At 35.6% G+C, this 25799-nt stretch overlaps 1 protein-coding gene across 3 annotated transcripts in view; it reads right to left on the minus strand.

Annotated features, from left to right (window-relative positions):
• Window positions 1-25799, minus strand: part of UGGT2 (UDP-glucose glycoprotein glucosyltransferase 2) — a 184716-nt gene that overhangs the window by 80191 nt on the left and 78726 nt on the right. For all 3 annotated transcript variants that reach the window (XM_070579077.1, XM_070579078.1, XM_070579079.1), the window contains exons 15-20: window positions 25654-25789; window positions 17899-18030; window positions 8860-9024; window positions 8171-8294; window positions 7977-8075; window positions 5859-5953 (exon numbers count right to left, since the gene is read on the minus strand). In XM_070579077.1, the coding sequence (XP_070435178.1) occupies window positions 5859-5953; window positions 7977-8075; window positions 8171-8294; window positions 8860-9024; window positions 17899-18030; window positions 25654-25789 (751 nt within the window). The remainder of the gene's footprint in view (window positions 1-5858; window positions 5954-7976; window positions 8076-8170; window positions 8295-8859; window positions 9025-17898; window positions 18031-25653; window positions 25790-25799) is intronic.

Raw genomic sequence — 25799 nt, forward strand, 5'->3', positions numbered from 1 at the left:
CAATTCTATCTCTGTCCTCTTCCCCTTCTAAGTTATTGTCACAACTTATTCCAATTTGTACTGTGAGTTTGTGGTTAAAATAACGAGCTTATATTTATTTTTGGTTTTACTTCTCTTTATCTTTGATGTTATAACTGCTAACATGTTCTGATAGAGACCTGTAATTTTCTGATTTTGTCTATCTCCTTGTTCAAGGCTTCATAAGCCCCCTTCCTGAGCATTTCTGGTAGGGGGGGTCCTGTGGTGATGAACTCCCTTAGCTTTTGTTTATCTGGCAAAGTTTTTATTTATCCATCACATCTGAAAGGATATTTTTGCTGCATAGATTATTCTTGGCTGAAAGCTTTTGTCTTTGAGAATTTTGAGTATATCATTCTGCTGAGAAATCCACTGAAAGCCTGATATTTATTTTCTTCTGCCTTGCTGCCCTTAGTGTTTTTCTCTTTTTCATTGACTTTTGCCAGCTTTACTAGCTTATGCCTTGGAGAAGGTCTTTTTCATTAGGAGAGATATTAGCTTCTTTCATTTGTATTTCTAGCTCCTGCCCCAGGTTTGGGAAGTTCTCAGCTATTATTTCTTCGAACAAGCTTTCTGCCCATTCTCCTTTTCTTCTCCCTCTGGAATGTCTACAATCCTTATGTTGCATTTCCTAATTGAGTAGGATATTTCTTGGAGAATGTCTTCATTTCTTTTTAGTCTTAGTTCTCTCTCCTCCTTCATCTGAAGCATTTCTATATTTCTGTCCTCTAGACTGCTGATTATTTCCTTCAGAATATCAGCTCTGTTGTTCAGGGAGTCAAGAATTATCTTTATCTCATCCTTTGTATTTTTCATCTCCAATATTTCTGATTGGTTTTTCTTTATAGTTTCAATCTCTTTTGTGAAGAAGTTCCTGATTTCATCTGTCTATCTGTACTTTCTTGTGACTCATTGAATATTTTTATGATAGCTATTTTGCATTCTCTATCATTTAGATTACAAATTTCCGTGCCTTCAGGACTGATTTCTGGGTGCTTGTCATTTTCCTTCAGGTCTGAAGTACTAACACATTTTTTCATACTGTTTGATGGCATGGATATGTGCCTCCATGTAATGATAGTATTTGGTCGCAGCTTCTACCTGCTGCCACTGGGTGGGGGTCAAGAGCTGTCGTGACCCCTGGCTGGCTTGCTCACAGCTGCTGCTTTTCTGTCATATGTGCGGGCCCTCTGGCCAACTACCAGCATTCTAATAACAATGAACACTCTTAGCACTCAGATCTGGTTTTCTAACTACCATTTCCCACAAAAAGAAGTAAGAATTCTTTGAACAAATGGCAGATTATAGATCTGAGACAGCGAGAATACAAGGTCAAAAAAGGACATTTATCAGAAAGCAAGAAAGTGCTCAGAAAAAGAACCATAAGAGTCAGCTTGACAGGGTTCACTAGCCATAGTGGGGCATTGTCAGCATCTAAAAGAACCATGTATGCAAATGACAGAAGACACTGAAAAAAAAAATCCATGAGCAAAATGATACTTGAAAATAAAAGAAAAAAATCAGTATTTGGCATCAAGAGGGGACTACTACACCATCTCCCTTCTCTGAAAACTAGTAACTAAACATAAAGAGTAAATAATTTCCTCTGGATTCTTAGGAAGAATTTTATTTCATGTCATCCTCTGTTGATAAGGGAAAATCTCTTATTTCAGAAGACTACCAGCTAATCAATGAAGAATAATCTCTCTTTTGCTATCAAAAATAAAATAACTGATTCAAGCAAGCATTATCAATAGATCATAAAAGCATTAAGTGAAAGATTGTGGGCAACACAATATTCACATGGTGTCAAAATATTCCTTGGTAGATTAATTCCTATTTGAAAAAGGAAGAAACACATTTACAAAGTAGAGATTTGGCTATCAACACTGTACCCTTTAAATGTGTAGTAAGACAACCCTGATATTTATATGCTTCTTGTTGTACAGTAAGACAACCTGACAGTCATGTGCTTCAACAACAAGAAGGCCATAAGGAAAGGCTCAACACATACAATACGATGAAGCCTTCTTGCCAGAACATGTTTAAGCTGAATCTAATTAAACTTTAGACATAACTTATAGAATAGAGGAAACATAAGAACTAGAAGAACAAGTCAAAAATACTATAAGGAAACAATCAGTGAAATTCAGAATGTGGGATTTTTCTACAAAGCAACTAGCTTGGTTTCTAAAAAGTCAATACAAAAAAATGTGGATGGGGCTGTTCTACCATAAAAGAAACTAATGAAATGTAACAATGAAACGCATTGTGGGAAACTTGTTTGCATCCTGGTTTGAAAAAAGAAAACACATCTTGTGGGAACAATCTAACATAGACTTAGTCCTCATACTGTGATAATTGTATTGCAGTTATGTAAAAGAATATCCTTATTCTTGGGAAATGCATGTTGAAGTCCTAAGTAAGAATTGATTGCTGATTTCTACAACTTACTTTAAAATGATCTAGACCATTCCTATCCCTCCACCCCCTCGAACAGATAATTATATAAAACAAATATAGCAAGATATTAAGAATCATAGAATCTAGGTGTTAGGTGTGTAAGTGCTCATTACATTAGTCTTTTGAATTTTATGTAGCAATTAAAAGAAAATATGGCCTCCAAAAAACAGACTCAGGGAGCCATAAGGAGAGGCCCAAGTGAGATAAACAAAGAAATTAAAAACAAGTTGGTTGAAATGAAATAAAAATAAAAGAGGCTCAAAACATAACACTGGAAAGAATAAAAATAAGAATGATATCATAGATAATTCAATTAAAGAACTAAATCAGGAGTCAGCAAATTATAACCTGTGGGTGAAATCCCACCTGGGGCCTGTTTTTATATGGTTCTCCAGGAAAAATATATTATGAAAAATGGCAAAGTAGGCAGAAATTTAACAGAGAGAATTAGAGAAAGAGAGAGACAGGAAGAGCTGTCCTGGTATCACACTCGTCCCTGAGGGTCTGTAAAACTACAGATATGCTAACTGGCCCCACTCGGGAAAATCAGAATGGACATGAATCACCTTGAAAGCATTCCCTGAATAAACACTGCTGAATAAAAAGCAGCTCTGATCCAGGAGGAAGTTCTAGGAAGTAAGGTTTAAAAACAAAATTAAACCCATCCTGGGCAGTGTGGAAGACTGTGTGCAGCCAAAGGTTGAATCTTCTCAGGAGTAATTACAAAGGGAAATTCCAACATTCCAAGATGGATGAATTTGGGGCCAAGTTATAAAATCCCTGAACTGCAAAAGTAGTCTCTAAGTCAAATATACATCCAACAGTAAAAGATGAAAATCTAACTGGCTCTGAGGACTTAAGCACAACCTTTGAGCAGTAAGTGGCTTCTGCTGATCCAGAGGCAGTCCCTAGGAAACCAAGATAAAAGATAAAAATAAGGATAAAAAATCTGAGCAGGAACACCAGAGATATATATTGAGAGGGAAATAGACTATAGAATTAGTTCAGTCACATCACTAAACAAATAAATGATGAAGCAAACAAACAACAAGTAGCCCTGGGGATGAAGGCGTATCAGTACCCAAATGTACCATAGTGTATTATCTAAAATGTTTGCTTTTCAATAAAATATTATGAGACATACGATGGAATATGAGGGGAGTGTGATTCAAATAAAGAAAAAAAAACAACAGGCATTAGAAGCTGTCTTTGAGGGGCCTTAGATGTTGAACTTAGCATACATAGAAATATGTTCAAAGAACTAAAGGAAACCATGTCTAAAGAATTAAAGGAAGGTTTGATAATAATAATTTATTACACAGATGATAATAACAAAGACACAGAAATTACAAAAAAGAACCAAACGGAAATTCTGGTGTTGAAGAGTATAATAGCTGAAATGAAAAATTCACCAGAGGGGTTCGCTAGATTTGAGTTGGCAGAAGAAACAGTCATTGAATTTAAAAATAAATCAATAATGATCATACAATCTGAAAAACAGAATGTAAAAAAAAAATGAACAGATCCTCAGAGAACTGTGGGACACCACTAAATTTACCAGCATATGCATAATGGGAGACCCATATACACTGCAACTACTGGGGAAAGGCAGTGCATGAGCTTCTCAAAGAACATGCTACCAGAGATTCTTAAGAAGAAAGAGAAGGCAGAAGTGATGGTTGCTCCATAGATCCCAAACAACCATTTTTGAAATGTGCTGGTCTGTGAAAAGCCAGAATGTGTTCTGAGATTGTCTAATATTAAATGAAAATTCTTCTAGCAGATGTTTTGTTTAAAACATATTAATTATTCTTAATGTGGTGGCAAGCCTCCAAGATGGTCCCCAATGATCCCCACCTCTTGGTACTGAGGCTTTTGTATAGTTCCTCCTCATACTGCATGGAAGTGGTCCATGTAACAAACAGGATATTGTGGAAGTATTATGTGTGACTTCTGAGACTAGATCATAAAAGGCATTGTGGCTTCTGTCTCTCTCTTTATCACTCATTCTGGGGAAAGCCAGCTGTTATGTTGTGAGGATACTTAAGCAACACTAAAAAGAGGTCTACGTGGCAATGGAATGAAGCATTCTGCTACCAGCCAGTGAAAAACTGGGGCCTCCTGCCAACAGCCATGCAAATAAGCCATCTTAGAAGCTTATTCTCCAGCAACAGTCAAGCCTTCAGATGACTGTAGCCAAAATCCTGATTGCATCCTCAGGAGAAATCCTAAGCCACAACCACTCAGCTAAGTCACTCCTGAGTTCTTAAACTCCAGAAACTACGAGAAAATAAATGTTTATTATTTTATGCCATTAATGTATGGGGTAATCTGTTACAAAGCAATAAATTTATACTTAGCTAATAAAAAACAATTTCATAAAATATTTTGGTTTATGTTTCTTAGGTATTTTTATCTAGACAGACTTTTATGTTCCTGTAGAAGTACAGAAGGTTATAAAAGAGTACTTTTAAATAAACACAGAAGTATATTCTATTGAAGTATACTGGTTTGTAATTATCAAATAAGAAAATTAAGGTTTACTTAAAGCTTAAAATACTCGTCAGTAAGACAAATTTATTTAATTTTCTTCAATAATCAAAGAAAAGAAAGTGCTGCCTAATAATATGATGAAAATTGGCTATTACAACCTGTTGTTGGTAAAAAGTAGATCTGGGGTCACTGAGGTAGTGGTGGGATCTAGAACCAGTCACTCTGTTTTAACAGCCTATTTATAACCACTATGCCTTAGTCACTCCGGGTTGCTACAACAGAGTAACCACTGACTGGGTAGCCAGTAAACAACAGAAATTTATTTCTCACAGTTATGGAGGCTAGAATGTCAGCATGCTCAGGTTCCGCTGAGCACCCTCTTCTGGGTTGTAGACTGCCGACTTCTTGTATTCTCACAGGACAGAAAGAGACTAAGCCAGTTCTCTGACATCTTATAAGGGCACTACACCCATTCATGAGGACTTCACCCTCATGATCTAATTACCTCCTAAGGGTCCCACCTCCAAATACCATCACATTGGGGATTAGATTTGAACATACGAATTTTGGGGAGATACAACCATTCAGTTTGTACACACTATTAGATATGTATATGTCCAACAGAAAGGGCTAGAATAGAATCTATAGGTCACAAATCATAGAAGAAACATAGGTTTTTTTTTTTTTCCTGGGCAAAGTTACCTGTTTTACATGGAGACTGAATTTGAATTCCTGTCTTAGTCTCCTCAGCACCCTGTTCTGACCAACTTAAGGTACTTAAAATGTTAACGTGGGTGAGGACAAAGATTTAATGCATGTTTTTCACATTGCTTTCTTGAAATTAACAACAAAAATTTTTGTAGTAAGAATATCTAAATACTTACTATGTGCTTTAATGCATTAAAAAGCAGTTTTCTCCCAGATGGTTTGTCAAAATCAGCAATAATCCAGAGAGTAACTGAAGAAATTACATCATAATCTGAAAGTTTCAAATAGTTTAGTCAAACTAATTCTTTTTAAGGTCCAACAAAAAGCAGGCGACCTTTCCAGTTAACGAAATACATAAAAAATAAGTATTACAGTTAATCCTTCCCAAAATAAGCAAATATTGCTAAAAATTATATATACACACTCATGTACATATAAAAATGCTAAAAGAGTAATTCATTACATAAGCTTTATACAAACTCAGTTACCCAGAAGAAACAGCCCCTAGGGAACATATCTGTGGATACCTTTACCAGTCGACAAAAATTGTATTATGCTTATCACAGTTCCAGTGTTGTCAAACAAAACTGCCTTCTACCTACACTTGTAAAAAAAAATTGATATTTATACCCCACATATATATAAAACCAGATATAATAAAGCTTATTAGTAGATTTTCAGAAAAATTTGAAAACTTGGAAGTCACAGCAAGAAACAATTTTTAATTCTGAAGTCACAGTTAAGTGGGTTTAATTTCATCCAGCCTAAGCACATAACACCTGAAACAATACTTCTCTGGCTATCATTAAAACCTATAGAAAAACTAGTCCTTTAAATCACATGACCCACTTAAAACGACCGTAAAAAATGTGCTATTCCCAAACATACTCTTGAATAGATGTGAAGCTACTGAGTAATATCTAACTTCACAAAATTGTAACAAAAAGAAGGGTAACATTGATTCCACTCGCAACCTTCAGAAACAAATTAAGAATAAGGCAGGAAAAAAACAGTAAGGCAGCAGCACATTCTTTTCAAAAAAGAAAGGTAAAGAATTCTGATGCTTTCTTAAAGCCAGCACTTTTACCATCACAGCAAGTAAACTGAGAAATATTTCAAAAGTGCAAAGTAAATTTCTCACAACTCTATTATTTCCTTACACATGTACATAAATGCAAATAGGAGGAAATTAGGTGTTTCTCAGTTAATAAAGTATTCTTTTAAATTGCAAGAGATTTAACGAAAGGGCATTAATGATAGGCTAACATTCTGATGCCCAGAGGCAATTTTCAAAATACAACCCAGAACCTGACAAATATGTTTCTCCTATTTTTTATTCCTTATTTCTCTGTCTCCTTTTCCCTTAGCTTGACACATTCAGGACCTTAGCCTGCCATAACATGGAACTGCATTTTATTTTACTATTTGTTGGATTTCTTGTAGAGAGACTACTTTATGGATATAAAGTCATGAGTCTGTTATACACTAATTTGGGGTCATCTGATCCAAACTTGGATTCATTCTACAGCATTCTCGAAAACTGGTTGTGTGGCCTCTGCTTAAATCTCTCTCATGCATAAAAATTTGTGCCTTACTACATAGCTCATTCCATCTTTACATCCCTCTCATTGTTAGAAAGCTACTGCTTTATACTGAGATGAAAATCAGCCTTATTTTCTCTCTCATGTATTGGCTCTCCTTTTTCTCTCTCGAGCCAAGCAGGTCACACAAAACAAAGCAAAACCAACACAAACTGAACTTTAACTGTCTCCATCTCTGAATAGTTCATGGTACCTAACAAATCTGTGGCCCCACCGCAGACTCCCTGTCTGGCTAAATCCTTATTTCCAAATATGTTCCTGTCTTGGTCTCCCCTCCTTTGGCTGTGACCCCTAACCTAAGCAAAACATCCCAATGCTGTTTATTAATCAGAGTGCACAACTGTTCTCCTCTGATCTGGAATTATACTTTTATTCAGGCCTTATAAGATATCAGTTTACATAGTCTTGAAAGGATTTTACCACTTTCTTAAAAAAGTGAAAAATGGAATAGCTTGCTTTAAAAAAAGGCAAAACACCAAGATTAATCCCTCTGAGTACAGTATTAGCTAGGAAAGGAGGTATCATTTTCTCAGCACAATCCTTACATCATAACAAATCACAAACTCTCAAATTGAAAACCAGGCCTCTAGTCAAAGATCAACATGCAAAATGTATTATGCAAGCACCTTACTAAAATCACAAGTTTTTGCTACTTTAGGAATAAATTCAGGAAAATAAAAGATGCTTAATTACCTTCTCGGGTTAAATAATACATGTTCTTTGCAATTACAGCACTCTTATCTTGTGAATCCAAGAAAGAGAAAGTAGAGAAATCTTCAACATCAGCAGTTACTGAAAATTTTAACATTAAATGTTAAATAATGAATTAAAAAACATTCACAACTCAATAAGCATTTGTAGAAAAGTATATGGAAGGATTATTTTACCTGATGTAGCTATTAAATTAAGGTACTGCATTTTGGTGTGCAAAATCAAAGGATTTATACGGGGTACAATGTTCTTTTTATCCATAAGGAAGTCAATTGCATTTGTCCAATCATTTAATGTGCCCTAAAATAACAAAAATATCACTTAGGTAAATATAGGTAATTTATATGCATACGTTTTAAAGTTATGCAAAGAATACATCTGAAGACTATGTAACCTAAAATAAATCAATAAATAATATGCAATTTAGGATTCTTATAGTAAATTTTCCTGTAAAACTTTGAATTTTCTTTCCAACTAAGCAATTTTTAGCTGTAATTACGCACAGATAAATTTAATTAAGTATTACTTTTAAAATCACTACTAAATGATCAGGATGGAAATTTTTACAAAATTAACTTTTGCTATTACTTTTGTATTTTTTTGTGAGTGTGTGAGGAAGATTGGCCCTGAGCTAACATCTGTGCCAATCTTCCTCTATTCTACATGGGATGCTGCCACAGCATGGCTTGACCAGTGGTGCCAGGTCCACACCCGAGATCTGAACCTGCAAACGCCACGTGGCTGAAGCCAAGCATGTGAACTTAACCGCTCCACCACGGGGCCAGCCCCACTTTTGTATTTTTTAATACAAAAAATTATATATAAATATCATTCATCATACATTTTCTCATAAACGCTTACCTACCATAAAAACTTCCCTTTGTAAATATACAGTTGCATCCACCATTCTGTGAAGAACAGCCTTTTCCAGTTCTTTAATATTCAGCTCTTCACGGTTAAAGGATTCACCATTATAAAGAGCCTGAGGCAAAGGACCTAGGCCAGTCATCTTATAAAAGCTTGCTCCTGCCTATACAATTAAAAAACAACTGAGAGTTAAACAGAATATAGCTCTCTGAAAAAGAAACAAATAAGAAAAAGAAAGGGACACCACCACATTTTTATATTCCAAATTTTACTTTTTCTAATTTTATCTGTCCTTTCCAAACATTATTTAAAGGAAAGTAATGTACCTAGACAGAGCAAAAGTCAGTAAACATTTCTGTAAAGGGCCAGATAGTACATATTTTAGGCTTTCTGAACCATTTGGTCTCTTTCACAACCACTGACTTGTGATGTTATAGTGCAAAAGCAGTGATACACAACACATGGATGGATGAAAATGGCCATGTCCCCAAAAAACTCTACTTACCAAAAAAGGCAGTGGGAGGCCTGGATTTGGCGCATGGGCTATAGTTTGCTGACCCTTGATATAGAGGGTGACATTTACTTTAAAAAAAAAAATGTATTTACCTGCATCAGAGATTCATTCATCCCTGTATTATTAGGTTAATCAATATTTATTGAATTCATGCCACTAACATTAGGCTAGACTCTGTGAATACAGAGCTGAAAATCTGCCCTCAAGGGGTTCACATATATACAAACAAAACAGGCAGGTACAAGGTTCTATGGGAGCCCAAAAAAGAATCACCTAACCAAGCTTGAGTGCGGAGAGGAAGGGATCAGAGAAGGCCTCTGTTAGGGAGTGAAACCAAAAGGATGAGTAAAAATTTGCTAGGGAAATAAAGTGGAGAAAGACATTTCAAGTGAAAAGGGACAGCACAGCAAGAAATGGAGGGGAAGAGAGAATATGGCATATTTAGGCAATGGCAGATGATTTGCTGTGTTTACAGTGGGGAGAGTTATATATAGGAGAGCGCTGTCAGGCATGGGGTCAGAGGGGATAGACAGAGGCCAGATCATGAAGGTCCTCAACACCTGGATCTTATCTTGTGAATGATAAAGTGTCACTAAACAATTAATTCATTTGCTATTCAATACTATGTATCATTATAATAATTATTACAGGCATTATTTTCACAATCACTCCATGAAGCTAAGTACTACTATTACAATCATTTTACAGACGATGAAGCCGATAGAGAGAGATGAAGTCACTTTCAGTGCCACATAGCTACTACATTTTTGAAACAGAATTTGAACTTAGATCTGACCAAGAGTCTGAACTCCCAACCACTGGACTATATTATCTCTGCATTTGTTGGGAGCTTACTGTGTATTAGACTTATGAATGCATATAAATGGTATGCAAAGTCTATCCGAAGGAAACTTATAGTTTAACAGAGGGAGAGATGGATATATTAAAAACAAGTGTGGATATAGTATCCAGGATACCAAGGAGGGGCATGGTCAATTCTCTAGGAAGAGGGTTCACGACAGATAACATGATCAGATTTGCTTATTTAAAAAAGAATACGGGGCAACAATGCGCAGGACAAGGCGGGGAGAGCATACACTGGGGACCGTGGGTCAGGGCTATTGCAACAAGGTGGGAAAGAAAAAGCAAGAGACGAAAATCAGTGGTAACACGCAAGGAGAGAATGAGGCAGTTTCTGAATTATTTAGCTGATGGAAGAGACAGAACTTGATGATCTACTGTTTGGGAGAGTATGAGAGAAAAGAAGTTGTTTAGGATGACTATAATGCTTCTAGCATAGGTGGCCTGGGAGAATGATGATGCTATCCCCTAGGATAGGACGTAAAAAAGAAAAAAAGGTTTGGGGTAACAAGGAAGATGATGGGCTTGGTTTTAGATCCTTTTGATGTAAGATTCTTATGGGCAATCCACTAGGCAGTTGAATACATAGGTCTGGACCTCTAGAAAGATGTCCCTGCTTGAAATACAGGCCCTCTTCTGATTTACTCTATAATTTCCAATTAGGCAACCTGTCCATTCTAAAAACTTTAATTACCACGAATAAGCCAATGACACTGAATTTTATACTTTTCGCCCAAACCTCTCTTCTGAGCTATAGACACCAATATCTACTCAGTTATTTCACATGTCCTCTGGAAATCTCACAGGCACCTCAAATTCAATTTGTGAAAAACTAAACTTCTGATCTTACTTCCAACTCAGTTTCTCCTCCACTGCTTTCCATCTTGGCAATGGCATCACAACCCTCCCAGCTCAACTGAACCCTGGGAGTCGACCTTGACAACTTCTCATCTCTCTTCTACCCTATCCAATCCAGGAGCAGGTCTTGGATTGTACTTCCTAAATAACTTGATTGTGTCCCTTTTTCTCTGCCTCTACTTCTTCCAAAAGCCTCCTAACCCATCTCTCACCTATATGTTTCCCAATTCATCTCACCACATACTTTTACCCTCCAAAAATCCATTCTCAACAACAGAGAATGCTCTTTGAAAAAAAATTCACATCACTGTCACTTTACTCCTTAATATCTTTTCAGGTTTTTCACTGTTGCCAAGGTCTTCTACTCTTCTGAATTCAAATTAAATATTGTTCACAAGACCCTGTGTAATCAGGCCCCTTGCTTATTTCTCCAGCTTCATCTAGGAACTTCCCTCCACAACACAAATACAACACATGCTTGCTATCTATAGGGCAGCAACACCAACTTCTCTGAATTCCTTTGCAACTCAGGACCTGCTAACATTTTTCTCTAAAATCTTAATCTCCTATCACTTCCTTGTTTTCTTTAATCCAACTCTTCCTCCTACTTCAGGACTCAGTGCTTCAGAGAAGTCTTCCTTATCCCCAGCCCCCAGGGCACTCCTCTTTCATTCTGTGTGTTGGGCATTTGCTGGGTCCCATCCAGTGAAGACTCATGTCCATCAATTTTGGGAACTTCTTTGTGATATTTCTCTGATGCTTTCCTCTCCTTTCTGTCTCTGTTCCTTCTGAATTTTATGGATTGAATCTCTAATTTTTTACCTTTTATTCTTATTTTTCATTTCTTTGTCTTTTTTTTCTCTCTGTTCCATTAAATTTTTATTTTATTTTTAGTTTTCAAGAGATCTTTCTTGTACTCTATTCTTTTACCTCTTGTGCCTAGAACATTATAAGTACTCAAAAAATATTGGTTGAAAGTACAAAGTTTGAATGGAGAGAGAAATATGAGTTTAAGGAATAAAGACCTAAATGCATTTATTTTTTTTTGTGATGCAGGAGTCAGAATGATTTTCTAGGCATGAAGAGGAAGGTAGAAAAAGGGGCTTATAGGCTAATGAACATTTAGAATAACTTTTGGGAGGAATAGAGAGGAGAGAAGACCAAGCACAACTGAGGGATTGTCAAATAACAGAGTCCAGTTTAAACTGGAGATTAAGTAGACTTGGGAAAAATGGAGAAATTAAGAGACTGAAGATATCATCATTACAGAACAGTCTTAGGGGGAGAAAGGAGTAAAAAGGGAGAAAACAGAAGACTGTACTCACATACTAAAAAAATAGAATTTAGTATTTCCAAGGAGTGCATGGCATTTTCAGTCTACAAAATTCTGTAGCACTTTTCATAATTTCAAAAGAAAATTACTGCAGATATCTTAAAATGGTAACACCAAAAAAAATTCATTTCACTGCTTAACTTGCTAACTGTTTCTAGACCTATCCTCACTTTCTGCCTCTACATCCTCTCATTTGCCACATATATTCCTTCTAAGATGAAAATAAAGAATTCTCATTTGAAGAAATCGAATGCTGCAACAGACTGTCAGTATTAGAAAGACATTTGTTGTTCCTTTAACTGAAAAAAAAATCAGCTCAGCCCCTTGAGTGAGGCCCACCAACCAACAAAACCCATTTATTGTAATCTGCTTCTTAGAATTTCATTCTTACATCTGAAAGATAATCAGACATCATGAGACATTTGACAAATTCTTTGAACACAAAAAAGAAAAACTAAAATTAATAGGAAAAAAGGAAGCTATAGAAAGCAGAGATAATGCAGGCAGCAGAACAAAATATCAAAAAATTAATACTCTTACATAAAAAAAGATATTGTGTCCATGAGAGAAAAACTGGATGATACAAAAAAGGAACAGAAAACAGGAAAGATGTCCAGAAAATTTTAAAAAATCACACAAGACAAAGGAATAAAAAAAGAAGAAAAAGTAAATAAAGATTCAACTCAGAAGATTCAGAAAGAACATAAAATAAATGAAACAAAAGTATGAGAGAAATAACAAAGGAATTCCAGGAATTGATGGACAGGAATCTCCATTAGAAGAAGGTCATCAATACATTGAATGAAAGAGGATCAAGACAAAGGTATAACATCACGAAAATTCCAAACACCAAGGATAAAAAGATCCTAAAAGCTTTCAAACAGGAAAAATCAATCAATCAATCAAGTGGAAAGAAAAAGGAATCAAAATCAGAATGGTATCATTCATTATTAAAAGCCAGGAGACAGCAGAAGAAAATATTCAAAATCTGGAAGGAAAATGACCACCCAGTCCAACTATCAATAACACGCAAATATAAAATAAGATTTTTAGGGGCCAGTGCAGTGGCATAGTGGTTAAGTTCACATGCTCTGCTTCAGCAGCCTGGGGTTCACTGGTTTGGATCCCAGGTATGGACCTACGCACTGGTTATAAACCATGCTGTGGCAGGCATCCAACATATAAAATGGAGGAAGATGGGCACAGATGTTAGCTCAGGACCAATCTTTTCTCAGCAAAAAGAGGAGGATTGGTGGTGGATGTTAGTTCAGGGTTAATCTTCCCCTCACCCCACCCCCCACCCCCCAAAATAATAAAATTTAAAAAAATAATAAAATTAAAATTTTAAATACAAAAAGTTCAAATAATTTTCCTCTCATGCATATTTGCTTGGGAGAGAAATAAAATCAGAAATAAATCAACAAGAGGAGAGGCACAGTGTTCACAAAACCAGAGATAAAGCAGAGATCCTATGAAGGAGAGCAGCAAAGGGAAATCCAGAAATGACAGCTGTGCTTCAGGTCTGGAGCCAACCAGCTCAGTTTAGAGAAAGGGCAGGCACAGCTGCAGAAAGGCATTCTTGGGGCTGGTGTGTGCAAGGGATGGTGCTGGTTTGTTCATGCTATGACTATCTGTAAGGAACATTCTAGATGGGTTCTTTGACCAATCTCTTGACTATTTGGATACGTTTGCAGTATGTAGAAAACTACACACATGGGTAAAAAAATGGAGTAATTCTCAAAGCTAATAAAGTTGTTAAGGGGCTGGCCCCATGGCCCAGTGCTTAAAGTTCCATGCACTCCACTTAGGCGGCCCGGGTTTGTGGGTTTGGATCCTGGGTGCAGACCTACCCCACTTGTCAAGCCAGGCTGTGGTGGCAATCCACATACAAAATAGAGGAAGACTGGCACAGATGTTAGCTCAGGGCTAATCTTCATCAAGTAAAAGAAGAGGAAGATTGGCAACAGATACTCAGGGTGAGTCTTCCTCAGGGGGAAAAAAAGTTGTTAACAAATGGAAGGACAATCATAGTACATGACTTACTAGCAAGGAATCTTTAAAAAGTCACACACACTAAATATTCACTTAATCAAAATGTGTTAAAAACAGATCTGATAATTAGCTGGTTTGCACTGGACAGGCCTTACCGATTCTCTATGTATTGAAATACTTCTGTACCAGCTGGTAAATAACTGCTGTCTTGGGATGGTGATTTCCCCCATGAGAACCAGTGGACCTCTTTCCCAGACCCTCCATGTCAACATGATTCAGCCACTACAGGGTTAGTAATTGCCTCAGCACGAGGGTCTCTAAGACTCTACTCCAGCTCTAAGACCTGATCTGAAACGTTCTGATTGGTTGCTCTCGAAAACACAACAGTTTTAAATATTTTAAGTAATACCACTGGACTGGGGGAGACTAAGTGAAGGTAGGGAGGTGGAAGAGAGCTCAATCCTCAATGGCTATAACAGAAACTCAGCAAATTAATATCTAAAAGTTAAGGCGTGCACTGTACAACTTGAGGAATAAAGAATAAGACAAGATTCCTTTTTTTGAAGTACTTATAGCCCAGCTGGAAATGAAACTTACATCCACATACAGTATGTACAAAAAGGGCAGTTAAGAGGAAACAGTAATATTGAGTTGTGAATATCATTACTTAAGGATAACATAGTGCTATTAAGGATAACATAGTGCTACTCGGGTGATATTTTACAGCAACAGATAATATGTAGTACATTTTGGCCATATAATATTATCTCAACTTTAACCCATTTGTATTACAGCATATATTGCTGCTGCATTTACCTAGAACAGACATGAATAAATGAATCCATTTCTTTCTATATATGTTGTATTATGAACAATATTTCAAACTGTTTAATAAATATATTGAAATTAAATAAATACCTTGAATATTTATTTGAATATTATTGAATATTCCTATCTAGCTGTTCTTAGGAACGTATGTTATTTAGATGCACTTAATATCCTCAGGTACACAGGCATTATTAAAGGCTTTAAATGGTATAATTAATTTGAATCAGAAGAGGTTTTTCAAGAAATAAAGCATATACAACTTAGTGAAAAATCAAATAAGTGGTTTCAGATTAATAAAAAAGAAACAGGCAAATCAACCAGAAAAAATTTTTACTCTTGAATGGGAAGTGATTCTTAGTATCATCATTATGCATCTATCTATCAGTCACACTTAAGAGAGATGATATTTGCAGAAGTGCCAGTGCCTAAGGAAGGTAAGGTCTCAAGAGAAACTGTGTTCTATTACTTAGTAGCAAGCAGAGAAAAGACCCACTTCTATAAAACAAAAAAAAAGAAAGAAAGAAAAAGAAGAAAAGAAAGAAAAAGAAAAACATAACATGTAACGTGTAAGTAATGAATTACTTCCAGGACTCCTATAATTAACACTCGCTACTGGCAAATATTAAAACACAAATGGTGCAACATTCTGCTTTCAACCTCTGCAAATAGGACCCCTAATATACAAAAACTCATTGTTTTTCTATTCCATGAGCTTACATAATCCTTATAGGAAATTTTTGTTCCTTCTCCCCATAATTCAGAATGCCTGAAAAGTACTTATAAAACAATAATTTTCTTTCTAAATTTTCTTAGTGCCATAAATAACTTTATCAAAAGAGATGCCTCCGTGCAACCTGGCCTTAAAAGGAAGCTCATCTTGGCTGCTTTTTAGTTTTGTTTTTTAATTATATGAAAATATAGTAATGGAAAAGAATCAGGGGCTGGCCCCGTGGCTCAGTGGTTAACTTTACATTGTCCACTTTGGTGGCCTGGGGTTTTGCTGGTTCGCATCTTGGGTGCAGACCTAGCACCGCTTGTCATGCCATGCTGGGGTGGCGTCCCACAATAGCACAACCAGAAGGACCTACAACTAGAATATACAACCATGTACTGGGGGGCTTTGGGGAGAAGAAGAAAACAAAAAGGAAGATTGGCAACAGATACTAGCTCAGGGCCAATCTTTGAAAAAAAATCAATGAAACCCTTTCTCACTTCAAAAGCAACCATTTGAAAACCATTCTTCTATAAGTAACAACAACAACAAAAATCCATAATTTCTACCACACTGGCTTTTCAATCGCATAAAGACCACCAGACCTTTGGCTTCCTGGCTTTGATTCCATTTCAACACAGCCTGCACTCCACAGATCTCGCTGATGGGCTATTCTTTGGGCCTCTTATGCTAATGCTTTACCTGTCCTATGAAATTCAACCTTAAGATATTTTATCTAGTTACCTTCCTTCACTCATATGGGTGGGCATTTTGGACTGTCTTTAAAACTGAAAAGATTGACACTCCTGTAAATTTATGGTAGGCAATTTCAGCAGAAATTTCAGCACCAAGGCAATTCTTTTATATGTTTTTACTCTACTCCCTTTCCTGGTCCACGGAGCAGCAATTTCTAAAACTTCATTGCTCTCCTGAAGTTCCATTCCTACCACACCAACCCTCACTTTCAGCCTTGCCTCCTCATTCAACAGTTATTTACTGATTACACATGATCCACTCACAGAGCTATAGGCCTACAACATCCCACAAGACAAATACTATTCCTGCTTTCATGGAGGATGCAGTCTAGTGAGAAGGCAGGTACTGAACAACTAAGTATAATTAGTATTACACAGGACTATATTGTACTATTTTAGCATCTAAGTTAGCTTGGGCAACTTAATCTCATATAGAGGGTTAGAAAATGCTTCCCACAAGTTTTTCCCACAAGTGATACTTTTCCCCCAAAGTAACATTAAAGCCAAGAGCTAAAGATAAGTAAGCACAAGCTAGGAAGAAAAGGGAGGGAGTCTCGACAAACATCGAGAACAAGTATGTGCAGTTCCTCTGATCAGGAGGTCACCCATTCAAGAACCTGAAATAGTGCCAATATGGCTGCAACAGAAAGAGCAAGGAAGAGAGTAGTGAAAGATGAGACTAAAGAATTAAATAGGGGCCAAATCCAGTAGGACCTTTACGATGCTAATGATTCTGAACTTTACTTTTACTATGGAGGGATACTGCATGTAACAGTGACAGGATCAGACCTACTTTTTAAACAACTCTTGATATCCATATAAGCACTAGAAATTCAACCCCAATGATGCCACATTTTCCTAAGTTTGGTTCTTGTCCTAGCATTTAACTAAAAAGCCAACTTTCCATTTCTTCCTCAAAAAGCACAAATTACATTGTTTAAGATTTTACATTCAAGTTTTCTATCCCGTCAATCCTGAGAATTACCTTTTTTTTCATATTTTTCAAAAATTAAATAGTGGCAACTTAAATACTGTGTCCAACTTGTGTCATTCAAAGGTCTAAAATTTCCCTTCTGAGAGACTAAAATCCAAATCAAGAGTTATTTATATTCAGATAATTTATTCACGAGACTATAATCAAAGTTTCTTTGATCATGTTTTTGAAAATTTGCATTCCAACTTACCTTTCTGTTGCCATCATATTTAGAATGAATCCCTAAAATATCCAAAATATTAGCTTGAGGAAATTGATTTTGGAGGACACTCTTCACATTGTCTACAGTGAGTATATTTTGATTCTTCACTTTTTGGTACATCTGCGGAAACAAAGATATTACAATTAACTTCCATCTTATAGAAATTAGTTTTCTTTCTTTCCCTTAGCATGCAGATAGATTTATAAAATAAAGAACATATTTTCTAAGTTCTAAGCATATTATATATATATATATACACACACACCTCCCCCCACACACATACAGATAAATAAATCATTTTAACCATACAATATATCATCTTCTAATAAAAATGGTCTTGTGAATATTCTATAGCTTTCAAAATCCTAATAAATTTATGTTATACTCTATTTTGATCAAACTAGACACTGTGATTCTTAATAACGGTTACCTTTATTTAAAAAAATATGTGTAAGACATTTTAAATGACTGATTTCAGAAATGCTTTATTTTCATTTCTGATTGCTCTTCAGTAAATATCTTGACTAGTTTTCTCTGTTCCTCCACTCTTCCCCCCGTCTCAAATGTTTTAAACACACTTGCATACTGTAAGCTGTTACTCCTTTACTGCTTCATTTCTCCCTTCATCATACATCCTCTACTATGACCCAAGCATGTTCTAGGCATGGGGAAAAAGGACAGTTTTGCACCGAGAGTCAAGAGAGAATGCATCTCTGAGTAGTGGCCTAGTCAAGATATAAATATGAACACTGAGCTAGCATTAAGACATTGTGGGGAAAGAACTTTCCAAGCAGAAGGAACAACTAGTAAGCATAAATACCATTAGGTAGTATTTTGATATATCAACTAAGAATAGTATTTTTAGTTCCAATTCACTTAAGTCATTATTGCCAGAGATAATCCTCATACTATGGCTGACAGAATCCCCACACTATTCCTCACAGTAAGGAATTAGCATTCTTCTTTGCTTTCCTTTTATCACTGTAAACTTTGTAACCTATTCCTTCAAGAAGAGGCACAGGTCTGCAGTTAGGCCACAGAGTTTAGTTTTATGAGATTCTCAACATAGGGGCAAGTTTTCTTCTCAAATCAAAGCAGGACATACTATGATCTAACTAAAAAAGAAACAAAGTGAAAAGTTCAGTATTCTATAAAACATAAATAGGGATTACAAAAATGAGATTTTAGGTCTACACGCCTGGACCAGGTCAGAGCAATGGCCCCCACCAGTGTCTCAGTCTCCAGGGAGGTCCCTCCTCTCACCGAGATGCCCCCAGAGCCCACGAGGAACGTACAGTTAATGGAGAAGCAGAGTTATAGACAAATGATTAAAGCACAAGGTGGAAATGGAGGAGTAGTACAGCTGCAGTTGTATGAAAGAGGAAGATCAGCTTGTTTCTTCTCATTCAAAGAATCCAAGTTGTTAAAAAGTACTTGCCCAAGTTCACCCAGAAAATGAGGCAATGTATGCCTTGTTCAAAGTCAGGCTGCTGGTGGGCACTGAAGCCTGAAACACCACTGAAACTCAGACCACCTGACTTCAACTCAAATGGACTCCACTCAAGCAGACCTACGATTCTGAAGATGAACTTGGAAGCAAGATGGAAGGCTCCCACCAGACATCATGAAGTCCAAATGTGTTCTCTAGAATGTGGCAGCCTTTTTGCACCCATGCTGCCAATGTGGAAGATGGCAGAGTGGAGGGATGAAAAGAGCCTCTATCCTTAACGATGCTGCTGATCTGATGATCCAACCCCAGCCTTGCCTGCCTACCTCTCAAATTCTTGTTTTCTGAGATTACTAACTTCCTTTTTGTTTAAAACCACCTTTAACGGAGGTATGCTATTACTTGTAGCCAAAAGAAACATAACTAAAACATTACTATATTAAAAAAAATGAGATTTTGAATAAAGCAAAAGTTACATATGAAAAGTCATTGAGATTAGGCATTTTACTAATTAGTCCTTTTAAAATATTAGACTTTCCTAAGGTACCTAAGGAAGCCAGAATCTCTTCCATAAGCTACTTAAATATATAATGACTCCATTTTTTAATACATTTTTAAATTTTAAAAACAGTTATGCTACTTGGTAGGAAAAAAGTGCATGTATGTAACATACATGTTATAAGGAATAAATAATAAAACGAATAGTCCCCATGAGCAAACCACATAACACAGGAACTGGAATATCACTGGTACTGGTGAAGCACAACTTCTCTCCCTATCTCATCTCCTTCTGCTCCCAGATGCAAGCATCATCCTGTTTGTGTACATTCCCTTACCTTTTAAATTCTAGAGTTTTACCTGAATGTTCCCCATGCACTACATTTAGCTTTGTTTGCTTGTGACCTTTAAGAAGTGTATTGTATGGCAATATATTAGCCTTCCATAACTTCATTCTGCTTCAAATACAGCCATGCTCTTATATATCATGTTCCATTTTATGAATAGACTGAATTTTACCCATGTTTTACCACTGATATAGATAGAGAGATAGGTAGGTATCCAGTTTGTTGCTATTATGGATGCTAAGAATAGTCTCCTATGGCACAGGTACAAGATTTTCTCTTAGGGTGTGAGTGCGTCTAGGGAATATGCAAATTTAACTCCAAATCTGGACGTAACCAGATTGTTTTTCAATGTGGTTGTGCCAATTCGTATTCCTAAAGGCAGGGTAACATTGCTCTACATTCTCAGTAACATAAGATATTGCCAGCCTTCTTAATTAGTGCCAAATTACAGGCTATAAAATAATATCTCAGGGTAGTCTTTATTGGCATTTTTCTGATTTCTGAGATAATGATCTTATTTATCATTAATTGTAATAAATATTTATCTACCTCAATAATTTCAATAAATTTTTGTTTATCATTAATGTAGCCTCTTGTATTTAAAAAGAATTCTTTTATGTATTTCTTCTCTTGGGTTGTATTTTTCTTTTTGATTTGTAGGAAGTCTTTACATCATAGAATACAGATCTTTTACGGATTTCTTGCTTGGAACTTTTATCTCCTCACTTCTCATCTGTAAACATTTGAACATTTGCAAACATTTGTTTTCATTTGTAATACAGCTAAATTTATCAGTATTTTCCTTCAGACTCATGGCTTTTTAAGTCTTACTGAGGAAACCCTTACTTCCCTTGGGGTCTTAATTTCTTCTAAAAGTTTCAATGCTTTGTTTTTCACACTAAGCTTTTAAGCTAACTGAAATGATTTTTATATAAAGTGTGAGGTCTTATCTGTTTGCACTGGCAGAATCAATTGTCAAGCCACCAGCTGCTTAAAGTCCATTCCCACTTACTGCAATGCCACTTTTGAATTCCTCAGTTTTAGAGGCCCCACGTGTTCCTTTGGCCTATACACATCTTTCCTTTGAACCAACACTGTGCTGTCTTAGTATAACTTTATACACCTTATTATTTGGTATGGTGAGTCCCATCACTTTATTCTTCCTCAAGAGATTTTCAGCAATTTTGGGTTTTATTCTTCCATACAAATTTCACTTATTTTTCTATTATATTTTTTCAGCTTTATTGAGGTATAATTGACAAATAAAATAGTAATATATTTACACTCTACAACATGATGATTTGATAAACATATACACCATGAAAGGATTCCCACTATCAAGTTAATTAACACATCCATCATCTATTTATCTTTTTTTTCTTTTTTTGGAAAGAACACTTAAATTCTACTCTCTAGCAAATTTCAACCATACAATACAGGATTATCAACCATATCATCTCGCTGTACATTAGATTCCCAGAACTTACTCCTCTTACAACTGGAAATGTATATCCTTTGACGAACATCTCTTCATTTTCCCCCCTCTCCCAGCCTCTGACAACCACTTTTCTATTCTGTTTCCATGAGTTCAGCTTTTTTAGATTCCACATATAAGGAATATTATATAGTATTTATCTTTCTCTGCCTGATATATTTTACTTGGCAAAATGCTCTCCAGGTTCATCTATGTTATCACAAATGGCAGTATTTCCTTCTTTTTTAAGGCTGAATAATATTCCATTGTATATGTATTATTAATGTATATATATTATTTTCTTTATCCATTCATCCACCAATGGACACTTGGGTTGTTTTCATACCTTGGTTATTATGAATGCTGCTGTAATGATTATGGGAGTATAGATATCTCAAGATACTGATTTCGTTTCCTTTGGATACACACCCAGAATTGTGATTGCTGGTTCATACGGTAGTCCTATTTTTAATTTCTTGAGGAACCTTCAGACTGTTTTCCATAGTGGCTTTACCCACCAACAGTGTACAAGGGTTCCCTTTTGTCTACATCCTTGCCGGCATTTATCTCTTGTCTGTTTGATAACAGACACCCTAACAGGTGTGAGGTGATATCTCACTGTGGTTTTGGTTTGCATTTCCCTGATGATTAATCATGTTGAGCATCCTGTTGAGTACCTGTTGGCCATCTGTAATATCTTCTTTGGAAAAAAGTCTATTCAGGCCCTTTGCCCATTTTTTAATTGAGTTATCTGTTTTGTTTTTTGCTATTGAGTTGTATGAATTCCTTGCATATTTTGGATATTAACCCCTTATTGGATACGTGGTTTGAAAATATTTTCACTTGATCATTAATGATCCTTTAAAGGTACTGTTGAATTCAGTTTGCTAGTATTTTGTTGAAGATTTTTGCATCTATGTTGGTAGGGATACTGGCCTGTAATTTTCATTTCTTATAGTGTCCTTGTCCGGCTTTGGCAGCAGGGTAACGCTGGCCTTATAAGTTTGGAAGTGTTCTCTCCCTTTCTGTTTTTTGTAAGAGTTTGAGAAGAACTGGTATTAATTCTTCTTTAAATGTTTGGTAGACGTCACGAGTGATGCCATCTGGTCCTAGACTTTTGTTTGTTGGGAGGTTTCTGCTTACCAATTCAATCTCCTTACTAGTAATTGGTCTGTTCACAGTTTCTATTTCTTCATGATTCCGTTTTGGTAGATCATATGCTTCTAGCATTTATCTATTTCTTCTATATTGTTGAATATTTGTTTTGTGTATAATTTTCCATCTTTTTATATCCATTCTTCTAGTATGCTTAAGTTTAATTTACTTATACTTAACATAATTACTAATATGGTTGGATTAACTTATGCCACTTTGCTATTTGTTTTCTACATATCACATGAGTTTTTTGATCATTGCTTCTTCCTTTTCTGCTTTCTTTGTGCCTAACAGACATTTCTTAGTGCACCATTTCAATTCCTCCTTTGATTTTTAAGCTTTTTATAACTCAGTTTCTTTGCAGTTACTCTAGGAATTAAAATATTCATCAGAACTTACCACAATCTGCTTCCTATTAATCTTAACTTAATATTGACAAAACACAGAATTTAAATTCCAAAATAGATCCATTTTATCCTCTGCTCCTTTGTACAATTATTGTCACATGTATCATTACATCTGCATAAACCAGAATTTATGTTTTATTCAATCTTGTGTAATTTAAAGAAGAGACGAGGAAAATACATTCATACAGCCTTCCATATCTACCCATATGTTTACATTTCATTTACTGTTTCCACTTCATTTCTTCCCGTGGATTTGAGTTACCACCTGATGTCACTTCCTTTCAGCCTAAAGGACTTCCTTCAGTATTTCTTCTGAAGCAGCAAGGAGTTCTCTCAGTCTTTCTCTGTGAGTATCTTTATATATTCAAAAATATATTCGTTTGCAAGGATCATATTGTGTTACCTCTCGCTGAACATCTGAAAACAGACTTATTTCATGTACTTTGTCCAGTTTTATAAGTGCTGCTGTGGTAAGGCTAATCTGGTGTCAGTTACTCCATCATGGCCAAAAGTTAGTCTTACAGTGCTTTTACATTCTAAAACATGCATTCATCAAATATTCATTAAGTATGTAACATACAATTTTTTGAGTCTTAATCTTGTAAGGTAGGGAGAAAAAATTAAATTACTTGTAAGTTCGTACAGCCACTGTGCAGTAGAACTGAGATACAAAGTCAGACTGTTTTACTATAAATACTGTACTTACTCTACAATAACTATCTACCACATTTCAATAATTTTTATATACTTTTCTTATGACTTTGGTCTTCTATTATATTCCTCCTCTCTCCTGATACTGTATTTTCAAATTATTTAGATAAAATAATTTGCTCATTGAAAGTAATGAAACAGTATTAAAGAGATTTTACAATTCATGTATTTTATTAAAAGACTAGATTTTACTCAAATTATTTTAAATTAGTGAAGCTAAGTCATCTAAGGGATGTTAGCTCAATAATGTTTTACTTTCCTGTGAGACACAAAAATTTGGGAGTCCCTAAGCATATATGGTTTGAATAACCACAAATATTCTCACACTCCATACCCCAGTGGATTCTACTATCTTTCTCTAAACATTCCTTCCTCAGTTATTTTTCCTTCACTTTCTTCCTCTAGTTGTTTAGTACCACTTATAGGCTGTGGCACATATTCAATACTTACTTTTATGCTGCTTTGTATTGAATCCTATGGTTTCCAGTATAATTTGGTTTTCCAAGAAATTATAGTATTGTGCTGAACATCACAATAGATAATTCAGTAGGCAAGTGATTGACAAAATACGCCATCACATGCAAATTAGTGTCTGATACCAAATGCTTACAGACTAGAGACTCACTAGAGATAACTAAGATAACTTAGGTAAAGATAACTTTGGCAAGTCTTCAAGTTTCTTAGTTTTGGACAGCATATTGATCCTTTTGCAAAAAGGTAGTTGGACATTAATAATAATAATGATAAAAAGATATGTCAATTTGACTAAGTCCCTTATAAACTCTTACACCAATCAGTTAGTAAAACTAACAGACTGAGATACAATACTGACACATATTCCACTGCCCAAGTCACAGAAGGGTAGGTAGTTTCTATACCCCAGGACAGTGAGGCATTTACTGTTTCTCCTGGGAGTTACAGAAACAGGGGAGGAAATTTACACTGCTTTGGAAATTTCATTCTCAGTTTGAAGAAGAATCATTCCTTCTTATAATAATAGTTGACAAGCTAAAGACTGAGTATAAAAATGAACAGAGGTTATTTTTTTAAGCTATAACCTGACTTTCTTAATAATAACAATATAATTCTTTAATACACTTATATTTCCATGATGGGCCATGAGAGAATTTCCAAACCTGAATTATGAAATAATCTTCCTATTTCTTGTTCTTCCTTAATCAGGTTCTTATCAATTTCTGACTTTTCTTACACAACCTCTTGGTCAAACTCAGTCTCAATCTTACCATTTCCACACCAATTTGCCGTCATGAAGTGATCTCTTCCTCTTTTGAAATTCTCTAGCAAGTGTCTGCATACTTTGTCATTTAGAATATTTAATTTTGCAATAATCTTTTCTGTTCGTTTTACTCAAGACCTAGTGCAAGAATTCTTCCCTGATTAATCATTTTATATTAATATGTTTGCCTTTAAACTTACATATACAATTTAAATTTCTTTATTGGCTGGGTAAACCTGAGCAAACTCATATATTTTGGCAGAGTCTCAGTTGCCTAATTTGTAAAGTGGGGACAATATTATGTACCTCAGTTGGGATTTGCAAGGATCAAATTCATCATCTGTATTAATTCCCACAGTCATATTTATAAACTTTTAAATGTTAAAATAAATAATAATAATTACAGTGATGCAAAAAAAAAACCCACTGTACATTCTACAGAAATTATACCTAACACATAAACTCACTTTTAGTACGGAAACAAATGCTTGTGACACATCATGTTCTTCTGCAATATAGTTGAAAGCCCGCCAAAGAGCAACTCCAGCATCATTTGTTCCATCAACTTCATCATCCGTATTAACAATGAATACAAAACCAATTCTGGGAAAAT

This window comes from Equus przewalskii, chromosome 16, assembly GCF_037783145.1.
Source record: "Equus przewalskii isolate Varuska chromosome 16, EquPr2, whole genome shotgun sequence".
NCBI lineage: Eukaryota > Metazoa > Chordata > Mammalia > Perissodactyla > Equidae > Equus > Equus przewalskii.